Below are 13,161 nucleotides of genomic sequence, written 5' to 3' on the forward strand. Positions count from 1 at the left end.
GATAAGTAATTGAGTTAAATCCACAAATGTTTATTAGCACCCATTCAATACAAGGCCTCCCATGTAGTTGGCCCTGTAGGGGCTGCGAAGATGAGTCAAACTTAGCAAACATTTATTAGCACCTACTTTATATATAGCCCCAAGGGGATAAAAAAAAAAAAAAGCAGTTGCTTTCAATTCGATAAACAGGTCCATGCCTACTCTGTGGGGATGCAAAGATAAAGCAAGGTATGGCTCCTAACCTCAAAGTGGTGGCAGATCAGTTTTATCTCTGGTGGCAACTCTGATCAATTGGTAGTGACTTTAGGGCTGTGTTAAGAAGGAGTCTGAGGTTTCATTCAGGCTCAGCAGAAAAGAAAGCCGCGATTGATTAGTGATGTCTGCTGTGAGCCAAACTAGTAGAATGTGGTGGCTTACATGCCAGAGGACTGACATTGCTGGACCATGGAACCGGGGCTCAACAGACTGGGAATGAGCGAGGGCTCTGCCACAGCCACTTTCCCGCGTACTCCAGTTCCTCTGTGAGCAGCATCTTTACTAGATGGAAGAAGGCTGTTCTGTAGTAGAGTTTTCACTAGGACATTCACTAAATAATAGCTATCAGCCAGCACTGCTTTCACGGAGCTATTTTCCTTTATTCTCATGATCCTGGAGAATAAACAAGGCAGATATTACCGTCCTCATTTTACCAATGAGGAAATAAATTCAGAGAGAGAGAAAGTAACTTGCCTGAGTTTCCAGAGGAAGAGGCAGAGCCAGAGCCAGACCCAGAACCTAAAATCAGAATCCGAGCTACCTGCCTCAGCATGTGTGGCAAATAGTCACGACCGTTTCTTTAGCTCGCACAAAACTTTATAGCTTGCAAAGCACTTTCCCTTCCCTTCCTCCCAGGAATTCTCTGGGGTTAAGTGTTGGCACCCCCATTTTACAGTTGAGGAAACTGAGGTTCAAGAGGGGAAGAGAAATAAAATTGGGATAGCATATTATCTGATTGCTAAACCCAGTGCTGAAGGCAACAGGGGCAGAGAGGAGGAGGAAAGCAGGAGGCACTGTGTTCCCAAGGGTCCCATTTGAGGAGGCAGAGCAGGCTGGGAGCCTCCCATTGTCCCATCTGCAGCCAGAGAGAGTGTAGCTCAGCAGCCCTCAGGCCCAAGCCAGGAATCAATCGCTGGCCTCTGCAAAGACAACTTCTAAAGATGTTTTTAATTAAAGTCCAGGAAGATCTATATGTGCAATATCTCCTTGCCTAGCAACGGCACTGGCTCTCACCACCCAGATGGGGATGGGGATGGGGGGACAGGACAGGAGGTTTCTGGTGGGAAGAGGTGGCAGAGAAGAGCAGAGGCCCTGGCCCTTAGGAGTACCCCACGGCCCAGGTGATCTGGACAGGAAGAAGTGTACCTGTGTCTTTCTTTGTCTTTTCATCAACAAATCACTCAACAAACATGAGCACACTCCCTATGCCAGGCCCTGTGCCTACTGTGTCAGGGGCTGCAAAGGTGACAGAGCCACCATCCTGCCCTCGAGGGTCTAGCACGTAGAAGGTGCTCTGTAGATGTTGGGTGACTGAATGGAACTGAATTATAAGCAAAAAAGTGTTTGCTTTCTGCACCTGGCAGAGGGATGCTCTTGCAGACACTTAGAATATCTCTGGCCCAGACAAACGAGGTGACCAGACAACTTAACAGAGCACCTCGTTTAAATGTGGAGAGCACCGAAGGGCGTATGGGTCTCAATTTAGGATGGCAGGAGAAACCTCTCTCAGGGGGGCGGATTGAACACATACACACACACACACACACACACACACACAGACACTTGCCTGTATGTGTGGGTCCATGGCTGGGACCCATGAGCAGAGAAAGAGTGAGGGGACGGTGCTCCAGAGTTCCCTGGAGACTCTGGAAAATGTTTGTGACATGGTGGGGCCTGACCCCATCAAGCCAAAATCGCCTTTGTTCTCCTTGTCCCCCTCCCACTCTCTCCCACTCTCCTCCTGCTTCATATGTCTCTCCGTCTGTCTGCTTCTATATAACTCTACTTTCCAACTTTATCTCTGCATTTCTCCCTCTTTCTGTCACACTGTCTCTGTCCCACTTTGTTTCTGTCTCTATGTATCTCTGCCTCTCCAACCCTCATCTCTGTCTCTGTCCTCATTTCTCCTTGTGTCTGGGTGTGTCTGTCTTTCCACTTTCTCTCTGTCCATCTCTCTGAATCTGTGTCCCTCAGTCCCTTGTCTCTCTGTCTCCGACCCACTTTCTTGCCACATCTGTCCATGCCTCCTTCTCTGCCACTTGTCGCTGGGCCTGCTTCCTGCCCCTCTATGCTGTGACCTCCCCTCCCGCAGTCACTTCCCTGCATCTCCAGTGCGTCATTTATCTGCATTAGGCTGCGCTGGCTGGGCGGCGGAAGTGGGGTGAGGCCAGCCCGGCGAGTGCATTATAAGTGAAGATCAAAGAGGAGGTGGGAGGGAGGTGAGGGGGGAGTTTGAGAAGGGCCTTGTTTCCTGTGTAATCTGAGCATTCCCAGGGACCCGACAAGTGGTTTTTAATTTTTAATAGAAAGCATTCCTCGCAGTTCTGGCAGCAGCAGGGGGTGGGACTCATTTTTTATAAATGTTTGAGAAGCTAAATGTGAGCTGAGGGTTTCCCAGGCCCAGCAGGGTAGCACAGGGCGGGAGGAAAGAGGCAGGATAATCATAATTACAAACATCTTCATAATAATGACACTTGGTCATCTCAGTTGAAGACTCTGTTCTTTTCCAAAGTGTTTTACCTCTTTCATCTCATTAAGGCATCTGCCCTGCCCAGTGAGGCAGGAAGGATAAGGCTCATCTCCATTTCACAGGAGGGGAACTGAGGCCCGGTCAGGTCCGACAGTTTTCCAATAGCCAAGGACAGAGCTGGAATGAGAATTTATGTCTTCAATCCCAGAGCTCCACTCCCCATAGCACCACCTCCTCCCTGAGCCAACTGGGGCTTCTCCTGGGGGTCCTGGAGCCCAGGTTTGGGCCTCAGTTGGACCCCATGGATAGCAAGGGTTAAGGGACAAGAAAGGAAAGAATTCTTGCCTGGGAGCAAAGACGGGTTGCAGTTCTGGCTCCATGACGAGCTATGTTGGAACCACCCAGGCAACCAGAAACTCGGGGTGGGCGGGTCCCCTTCCTCCTGATACTGCTGCCCAAGGATCTCCTACTCATGTCCAAGGACATGGCCCCAGAAACCTTCTGACAGTATGGAGAGAAGAGAAAGGAATAATTCTGGTTGAGCACCTACTACATGCCCAGCTTCACCAAGCACTTAAATCTATCATCTCTAATCCTCATAGCATCTCTGAGAGCCAGAGTGGGCCCCTGCAGATTTCAGGTGAGGAAACAGGTCAAACAGGAGGAAAGACTCGCCCAAGGCACGGAGTGAAGAAGTGGTGGGATTTGAACCCAGGGTCTCTGATACCAAAGCCCAAGCAGTCTCCATGGAGGTGTGAGGGGCATCTCCTCCCAGTATATCTGACTTCTGCCAGTTTTGCCTGGGAGGAGCACTGCATCATCCTTGCTGCTTCCCTCTGGGTGTCAGGCTCAGCACAGGCACAGTGGATCCTGTAGGATAGCATGCTAGCTACACAGGGCTGGGTTTGAGTCTCACATACCACATACTAATGACATAACCTTGGGAAAGACATTCAGCCTCTCTGTGACTCAGTTTCCTCACCAGTTCAATCAGAGGTTGTGTCTAGGGCATCAGTTCTTAGCATGGGATGCACTTTAGAATCACCATGGGAGCTTTTTTTTAAAAAAGCTCAAGAGAGTCTTATTGAATCGGTCCAGGATGGGGCTCAGCATCAGTTTTATTTTACAGCTCCTAAGAGATTCTAATGTGCAGCCAGGCTAAGAATCACTGGTTTCTGTGCTCTCCCAGGATCAGCCTTTCCATATCTAACATTCCACATGGAGCCCTGGGCTCTGAGATCCTGTTTGTCCAAGAATCACTTGGGCAACCCTTCCTATGCCAGCCTGGACTTTGGCTGTCCACCTCAGGGAGCAGAAGGGTTGGCTGACAGCTCATCCCTGCTTCTGGAAGTCTGGGCATGAACTGGCTTATTGGGGAGGGCGAACGCTCAATACAACTCCTTGCCTTTCCCCTCCTCTTCCCTCCCTCTCCTGTCTCTGACTCTTCCCTCTCTTGCTTTCTGTCTACTTCTACTCCTATTGATCCCTGCCTTAGAAGGTAGGATACATGTGGGTTGTCACATCAGATTGACCTGCGTTTGAATCCCACCCTTCCTGTTTCCTTGCCGTGAATTTAGCCAGGTACTGTCCTTGGTCCTGAACATAGAAATCTACTTGAGTTCTCACAACAGTCCTGAGGGTTGGGTAGTCCTCTCACCCTCATTTCACAAATGAGGAAATTAAGGCACAAAGTGTTTGATTACTTTACTTGGCTTCCAATTCCTCAGATATAAAGTGGAAATTTTAATAGAGCTTACTTCAAGGCTTTATTATATAAATTCTACAAGATAATATACACAAAGGACTTAAATCCCAGAGCCCCACAATATCCAACACAAAGTAGTCATTCGATAAACACAATCTGTCATTATAATGATATGATATGATGGATTTCATTCTTACCCAGTATTAATTCACATTTTCACTCTTCACTATGCACAGCAGTTTCCTCACCTATAAAATGGTAATGATGCCATATTGTGCTGGGATCATCTCATATCAGCTCACAAGAGCCAAGTATTGATCTTCAGGAGTTTTGCGGTCCTCTTGATATCACATTGGTAGCTTGAAATTGGCCATGGTGGGAGTATTTACACCATGGAAATCAGCAAACACTACAAAGCAGGGTATTCCTCCCTGCCCCTCCACCCCCTGGGGCTGGTGGTTAAACATGTACCAGCACACCACTGTGTCACATCACAGAGATGGCGTGAGGACTGAAGGAGAGAATGGACATGATGGAGCATTGTAAAATGCAAACTGCTGAACCAAGGAGGGATGACCTCAAGGTGGTCCTCCAGCAACCACAAGCCTGGCACCCTTCTGTCTGTCAATTCTGGGGAGCTGCCAACTTGTGAAGAAGGTGGAAGGGGTGTGGGTCCTGGGGAACTAGTTGTGAATCACTGACCCTTCACCATCCCCACATGTTGGCATTAACTGTAATGGCTGCAGTAAAGAATCCCAGATTGGGGAAATGATTCCATCATCCCCGAAGGAGTCCCTGGGATGCAGCCAGGGAGAGAGAGATAGGGGGGGCTCAGCCATATCCCTGGGGAGTCACTCAGCCCTCTGGGTATTGTGCCTTGCCCAGAGGGTGGAGGGAAACATGCAGAGGGGAGTGACAGGGAGACCCTCTCTCATAACAGTTACAACAGCCACTGTTCATTGAGCACCCACTATGAGCCTGATGCTTTACGTATCGTCTTCCATTTCAGTATGTGTGTGAGGGAGGCATGATTGTGTCAACTGGCACGCAGCACCTCCTAACTCAACAACAGCCTGCGTTTACTGAGTCCTTAGCATGGGCCAGATACTGTCCTGGGTGCTGAAAAATGGAAATCTACTTGAATTCTCAAACCGATCCCAAGAGTTTGGTAGTTTCACCTTAATTTCACAAATAAGAAAATTGAGGGACAAATGGGTTTGTGCTGTGCCCAAGGTCAAACTGGTAATAATTGTCGTACTGATTGTGATTCAATACATCAGGCCGCCATCCCTAGAGTCACTGTGCCTGTGCTGACTCTGGCCGCAGAAGGACTCTGGCCTCAGATAATCCTGAGTTCAAGTCCCACCCTTCCTCAGTCTGTACCTTCAGTCAAGTCTTTTCTGCTCTTTTACCTGTTTCCTCACCTGTAATTAGGAGGGGTCCATTCTGCCTCTCAGAGATGCTGTGAGAATTAAAGATGATGAATTTAAGTGGCTGGGGAAGCCAGGCATGTAACAGGCACTCAATAGTTTATTCCTCTCTCTGTATAAGGGGGTGGAGGCACCTGGGACCATGCTCTTGGCCCTGAGCAGGAAACCCCTGGGTACCACACATCAAGAGGGAGAGGGGTCCTCCAAACCCCTTCCCCAGCTTCTCCTAGAAACTCTGACATGGCTGACATGGAGCTGGAGACATCAGAGAAAGAGGCGCATTGCAGGGCAGGTTTAGGAGACTCGTGATGGGAGGGAGGACACGAGAGGGAAATGAGAAATGCAAAAGAGTGAAAAATAAATACATGTGTCTGTCTGGAATGATCGAGGGCCCCGGGCTGGAGGCGGGGGAGGCCAGGCTTAGCAGAAATGCTGCAGTAGCATTTCCAAAGCCTCACTCATTAGCCAAGCAGTGAGCTGGCCTTCCCTCCCAGCACACTGCCCTGCTGGCCCAGAGAGCCCAACCCAGCCCCAGGAGGGCCCCGCACAGAAGCTCAGCAGGCCTGGGCCCCATCCCCTCACCAGCAGGGCACTCAAAAAGGGCATCTCCTCAAAGTGAGGTCTGTGTCTTATTCCCCTTGGGTCATATCCTGAGCCCCCAAGACTCCCTCTTGGGTCTTTCACCTCACCCCCTCCTTTCTGAAAAGGTTCAGATGGACCAGACGACTTTGCTGTCCCCCCCATTCAACCCCTCCCCCACCCCAACCCTCTCCCCCATCCCGTCCAGCCTCACGTCCCAAGCCCTGCTTTTGTCAAATTGAACATGATGTCACATTAGAGCCATCTCTGGGACAGGCCAAGAGAAGCTCCCAGTTTAATGAGGCAGCGTCGAAAATCAATAACTTAATTGCCACTGTTTGATGGACTTTTATCCAATTTATACTCTCCCCAGCAGCCTACGTGCGGAGCATGAGGAGAAGTGTGTGTATGACTGGGGGCGGGGACCATCTGGGCAGGGGCTAGGGAGGGGCGAGGAGGGCACCAGGCCCACAGCCAACTACTTCCCAAAGGGGAAGCCGGGTGCTGCCATTCTCCTTCCCCAGGCACCAAGAGACACTGGCCTCTTAGTCCCGATAAACTTGGTTGTCCTTCTGGGCTGCCCCCTCAGACTCCCCCCCAATCCGGTGGCAAGATGGGGGTGTGTGAGGGAAGTGAGGGGGTGCCCAGGAAGGAGGCAGAATTCCCTTGAGAAATCCAGAGTGGGTAGAAAGACCCCTGCTTTGGGAATTAGGTGCCTGGTTTCCAGTCCTGGCTCTAACTCTGACTGTCATGACCTTACTTGGTGAACATGACCATGACCACCACCCGCTGAGAGACTGCTCTGAGCCTGTCTGTCCTGGGAGCTTAGAGCGCATTTCCTCATGAACCAAGGACTAGAATTTCCCCATTTTGCTGAAGAGGAAACAGATTCAGAGAAGCTGCCTTCCGCTGCCAGAGTCCTGCAGCTGGGAACCAGGGAAGGGAGATTCGAATCCAGATCCGACTCATGCTTGTGCTGTCACCAGGAAGGCCCGTGATCGGGAAGCAGGCTGGGACTCTGTGGGGATGGGGACTGCGAAGGGGCTGCCTCCAGTGATCCCCAGCCTGGGTCCCCTCTCCCAGCGTCCTTCGGGGTAGGGAGAGGTGAGGAAGACAGCTCAGCAGCCCCAGGTGACCCCTGTGTTGCTTGGTCCCCCGGGCCCAGGCACATCGGTGATGCAGGTGATGGCCTCGGACGCGGACGACCCGACTTACGGCAGCAGCGCCCGGCTGGCCTACAGCGTGCTGGACGGAGAGCACCACTTCACGGTGGACCCCAAGACCGGTGAGGGGCGGGGCGGCAGGGGGCGGGGCCTGGCGAACCAGAGGCGGGGCGCGAGGGGCGTGGTCGGGGCGGGGCCGGAGGGGCGGGGCCGGAGGGGCGGGGCGGGGGCCAGGGGCCGAGGGCAGTCTGCTGCCAGCCTTCTAGCCTTCTAACCATAGGGCGCTGAGGGCTAAGACAGAGGACGCAGAAGCATCTTGCCCCCTCCTTCCTTCCCAGCCCTAGCAAGGGTCGAAGAGAGGGAGGGGCAGCCAGAGGGGAGGACTGAGAAACAGGAAAGAAGGGTGGGGGGCACCTGTAAGACTGGCAGAAAAGCAGTCAGAAGGCAGCCACTGTGGGCGCCCTGAAAGGACTTTACCCTCCGCCAACACCATCAAACAGCAGTGCAGCACCCACCCACCGTGCCCGCCTTCCCTCTGAGGTTAGAACCTGGGTACATCTCTGAGGGGCCTGCAAGAGTGGCAGGGAGGACAGAAGGCTCAGAGAAGTGAGGCGCTCATTGGAGGTTGCACAGCTGGGAGTGGCTGCCAATTCTAGGGTTGGTGCTCTCGCTGACCCTGAGAAAGGAGGGGACAAATGCTATGGTGGGGCTCATAGTCCGTCCGGGCAGGGGCACAGGCATATGCATGGGCAATTAAGATTTAAGATGCAAGGTTCTTGGAGGTGGTAGCAGCATCTCCAAAGGATAAGAAGGTCTTGGCCAGATGGAGATTCAGAGAAGGGCATTCCAGGCAGAGGGCATGGTGCAAGCAAACCTCTGAGGAAGAGAACAGCCTGAGGCATGAGCGGAATTGTAAGCAACTCAGGATTGGAGAGGCTGGCAGGGGCCTGAGGTGCCCAGTGTAAGTCAGGTTGGAGAGCCTGGATTTTATTCTCAGGGCAATGGAGAGGGAAGGAGTATTTGGTGGATTTGCATTTTTGGTTTTGGTTTTGGTTTGGTTTTGTTTGGAAAGGGTTTGAGTAGCCCAGACTATAAGCACAGCTATAATTGTATTTTCCTACACATATCTTTATTATTTTTTTCTCTTTGCAAAGCTGGTACATTTTAGAGAACATTCAAACATTAAAGAAATGTTGAAAGGAAAGAAAGAAAGAAGAAAGAAAGAAAGAAAGAAAGAAAGAAAGAAAGAAAGAAAGAAAGAAAGAAAGAAAGAAAGAAAGAAAGGAAGCTTCCTACCCCCACCCCTAGTAATTACAGACCCAAAGAAAGCCACTCGGTGTATATATCCTACAAGATCTTGGAAAAATTCATTTGAAAACTAAGTTATTGTTTAAATAGAAAATATATTCCAAGGTTCAAAATTCAAAAAGTCTATACGGGTATTTAGTGGAAATTCTTTACCCCTTCCAGTCCCCCAGCCACCCAGTCTGTGTCTCCAAGGCAACCAATATCATTTTCTTGTGTATCTTTCTAGAGCTACTCTATACATGTACAAGAAAATAAGTACATGGATTTGTTTTATTTTTTTTACACAAATGGTAGCTATAACACTCTATCCCACTGCTTGCCTTTTTTGCTTACCAATACATCTTAAAGATTATTTCATATCAGTACATAAAGAGCTTTCTCATTCTTTTATTCAACAGCTGGTGTGGATACACAAAACTTTGTTTCCCCAGTCCCCTATTGATAGACACTTACGCTCTTTCCAATCTTTTGCTACAACGAATGATACTGCACTGAACAACCCCATACATATATCATTTTGTGCGTGTGTGGATATATTGCAGGATAATTTTGGGGAAGTTGAAAGCCTGGGTCAAAGAGCATGTGCATTTATTTGGGATCTGGATAGAGAATGCTAACATGTACCAGATTGCACTCCTGAGAGCCACATGCAAGGGAGCTCGGTTCCCCTCCTCCTCACCAATACTGTAGGTTCATTGATGACTTCGAAGCAGGGAAGTGACATGCTCAGGTTTTCATTTTAACAAGATCCCTCGGGCTGCAGCTGTATAGCATGGCTCGGAGGCAGTGATTGAATTCAGGGAGACCCAGGAGCCTGGGGTGCCCAGAAGAGAGCCCCGAAGGAAAAAACCCAAAGCCTTTGCCCTTCTCGGCATCTGCCCAGACTCTTTAACCTGCTTCATCTAGTTAGGGGGACAGAGATGACGAAGGATTGGTTTTGAGGGTTACTTGAGGTGCTGAGGAAGGAGTCTGAGGGCCGAGAGTGAGATCCTGAGAAGGGCAAACCTTGGGGGCCTAGAGAATGTAAGGGACTAGATTGAGGGGGGAATCCAGGGGTTATTAACTTTGGGAGCTGGAATGGGAAGGGACACAGAAGGAAGACTGTGGGGTAAGAAAACAATCTAGGAGCTGAGGAATTAGGGAATGTGCCCTGTGACCTGGTGCAGAGCTAATTAATTTTGTTTTAACCATATTGGCTTTAAGATGAGAGAAGAGGAGGAAAGAAACATTGAGAACATCTAGCAGGTTGTCTGAAATATGGACTTGGAGTTCCAGAAATGGCTGGGGCTCTGTACACTTTGGTTTCCCATGTCCACAGGAGGAATAATAATAGCCATAGTACCCATTTCACGCGATTGTTGTGAGGGTTCATTCATTCAGTCGGCAACTCTGCTGAGGGCCTGCTCTGTGCCCGGCTCCATTCTAGGCTCTAGGAATAGGGCAGCAGGCAAGTCCAAGAGCCTCCCCTAATGGAGCTTTTATCCAAGTCGGGAATGCAGAAAACAAACATATAAGCACACGACAGAATGTCAAGTAGCAATAAGTGCCAGGAAGAAAACCTAAAGCAGGGTAAGGGGAGAGACTTAAAGCTCAGGCCAGGCCTTTCTGGGGAGGTGACAGTGGGGCAGAAAACTGAACCACGAGAGGGTGGGAGCCACTGGGTATCGAGGAGAGAGTTTGCAGGCCAAGGGAGCAGCGAGTGCAGGAAGAGCTCAGCTTGATGCCTAAATGGAAACCAAGGGGATGAAGGAAAAGAAGAAGATGATGATGGTGTGATGATGAAGCCTGAAGAGTTGATCAGCTTTTGGCGAGGAAGAAAGGAAGAGACAAAACAGAGAACTAAGGGAAGGGCCAGGACTGAGTCTGGGAGGTGGCAGGGGTGGGCAGATGAAGAGTCGGACTCCGAGAGAGTGAGGAGGACGGCCAGGTTCCAAGGAAGAGCATCCCACATGCACGGGCCTGGGGGAAAGGGGCGAGTGGGGAGCCATGGAGCCTGGGACGGCAGGAAGAGTAAGTCCCCAAGAAGCCAGAGGGAGGAGGCAAGGCAGGCGAAGGTGTCAGTAGGGTCCTTGTTCTAGGGTCCCTCAACTTTCTCAGCCTGAAAGGGCCTTTGTTGACATTTCCTAGGAAGAACCATATTTTTCCTCCCCTTGCCTTTAGCCCCACCGCAGGAGCTGCTCAGTGCCTTTCCCAGCCCCAACTCTATTTCCCCAGCCAGGAATATTCCGCTGATGCGGGTCTATATTTAGCAGCTGCTGCGAGGTACAGTCTGTTCTTGCTGTGCAGATAGCAGGGAGCAGAGCCTGAACGGGCCTGAGAGGAAGGTGTGAGGGACAGGAGGGGGTGGGGTGCCACGAGGCCCAGTGCCAGAGGAGAAATTAACGTGTGTGTTTTAAAGGCCAGGCCTGCCAGCAAGCCCCCCAAAGGGGTGACAGAGATGGCATTTGTGGTCTAATGAGGCGTCACTTGGGCTCCAGGGCCCCTTCTGCAGCATTTGGAGGGGACAGCAGGGATGGTGAGGACAACAGCTGGAACTGGGGGCCATGCGTGAGGAGAAGGCTGCAGGGAGCCATGGCCAGGTTCTAATTACCAGCCCCATGCACCACAACCCCAGCAAGAGTAAAAAGATTCGTTCAGAGACTTCAAGATATTCGTTGAAAATTCTCAAGTGGGCCAGACATGTGTGTTTTCCTGGGAAGGAATAAAACTAACCTTTGTTGAGCATATTCTAAGGGCTTTTGTTCCAAAAGAGAAGCCAGAAACAGATAGACAATAAAACCCAGGCTGCGCGAGGTGGGACAGAATCTGCGGGAGTAAGTCAGACAATCAAAATGATCATTGAACATTGACTATGTGCTGGACCCTATAGATAAGATAGGCCAATATGGATCTTTGCCCTCATGGAACTTATTTATGGGGTACCCAACGCAAGAGTTGAGGGGGATCAGTGAGGCATCTCCAAAATGTGAGATCTGCTGCTGGAAGCTTCGTTTTTCTCATCCTCCCAGCTGCTCTACAACTGGGTATCCCCATTTCACAGAATAGGAAACTGAGGCTCAGAGAGACTCAATAACTTGCCCAAGGTCAGATAGCATGTAAAAGGTGGAAAGAAGTCTTGACTCCTAAGTAAGTCCCTCCTTTTTGCACTGCCTCATATCTGACTCTGTAACCCCTGCACATAGTTGACCCTCAGTAAGGGTTTAATAAATGAGTGAATGAATTTGCAGAGCCAGAGGTTTTAAGAACAACTTCATGGACTGATCTGGGAATTTACCCCAGGCTCCCCAGAAGTGCACCAGCCTCCAAGATGCTTCTCCCAGCATCAGGAGGCATGTGGAATAAATAGAAAAATATGCTGTCAGCTCCTCCAATCCCTAAACTGGCCTCAGAATAAAGTGACTTTGCCATGCCTCCCACCTCTTAAATCTGGGTGGGCCTTATGGCTGCTTTGGCCAATAGGATGTAGCAGAAGTGATGTTTATAAATTCCCAGATTAGGCATTAAGAGACTGTGAAGCTCTCTCCTGGAACTTGGTCCTGAGACGGCCATATCAGAAAGCCAGCCCAGCCTGCTGACGGATGAGAGAAGGTCCCTCCGACAGCCAGGGTCAACTGCCAGACATGTGCATGAGGCCATCTTGAACCTTCCAGCAGCTGACCCCCCAGTTAAATGCAGTGCGTGAGTGTGCCCAAGAGAGGAACCGGCCGAGGAACTCAATTTCTCTGTCAGCTATCTACTGCTATATAACAAACTGCCCCAAAATGTGGTGGCTTAAAACAGCAACGATTTATTATTTGTCATAATTCTGTGGGTTTGCTGGGGTCACTCACAGGGTGACAGTCAGCTGGCAAGTCAGCTAGGACAGCTGGCATGGCTGGGCCTCTCCCTCCACAGCCTTTTATCCTGGGCCTCTCCACAGCATGGTGGTCTCAGGGCTCCAAGAGGACAAGCCCCAGCGCACAGGGCTTATCAAGCCTCTGCTTTTTTCACACTTGCTGATGTTCCATTGGCCAAAGCAAGTCGCATGGTGCAGGCCAGAGTCAGTGTGGGAGGGGATGACCCATGGCTTGGATTCTGGGAGGTGTGGTTCATTGGGAGCTGTTACCATAGCAACCTACCACTGAGGGTAACCCTGAGGCAGGGCCTAGAGGCACCATGGGTACCCACCTCCCAGTCACCCAGGATGGCTCCTGATCATACACTCAGAGCTTAATCACCAGTTTCCAAGAAAAGAGTTCAGTGTCCCCATTT

At 50.4% G+C, this 13,161-nt stretch overlaps 1 protein-coding gene across 1 annotated transcript in view; it reads left to right on the forward strand.

Annotated features, from left to right (window-relative positions):
• CDH22 (cadherin 22) overlaps positions 1-13,161 on the forward strand; it is a 68,324-nt gene that overhangs the window by 14,600 nt on the left and 40,563 nt on the right. The window contains exon 3 of the mRNA XM_016204776.2: positions 7,605-7,724. Coding sequence (XP_016060262.2) covers positions 7,605-7,724 — 120 coding nt within the window. The remainder of the gene's footprint in view (positions 1-7,604; positions 7,725-13,161) is intronic.

Source organism: Miniopterus natalensis, chromosome 7 (genome assembly GCF_054644295.1).
Source record: "Miniopterus natalensis isolate mMinNat1 chromosome 7, mMinNat1.hap1, whole genome shotgun sequence".
Lineage (NCBI taxonomy): Eukaryota > Metazoa > Chordata > Mammalia > Chiroptera > Miniopteridae > Miniopterus > Miniopterus natalensis.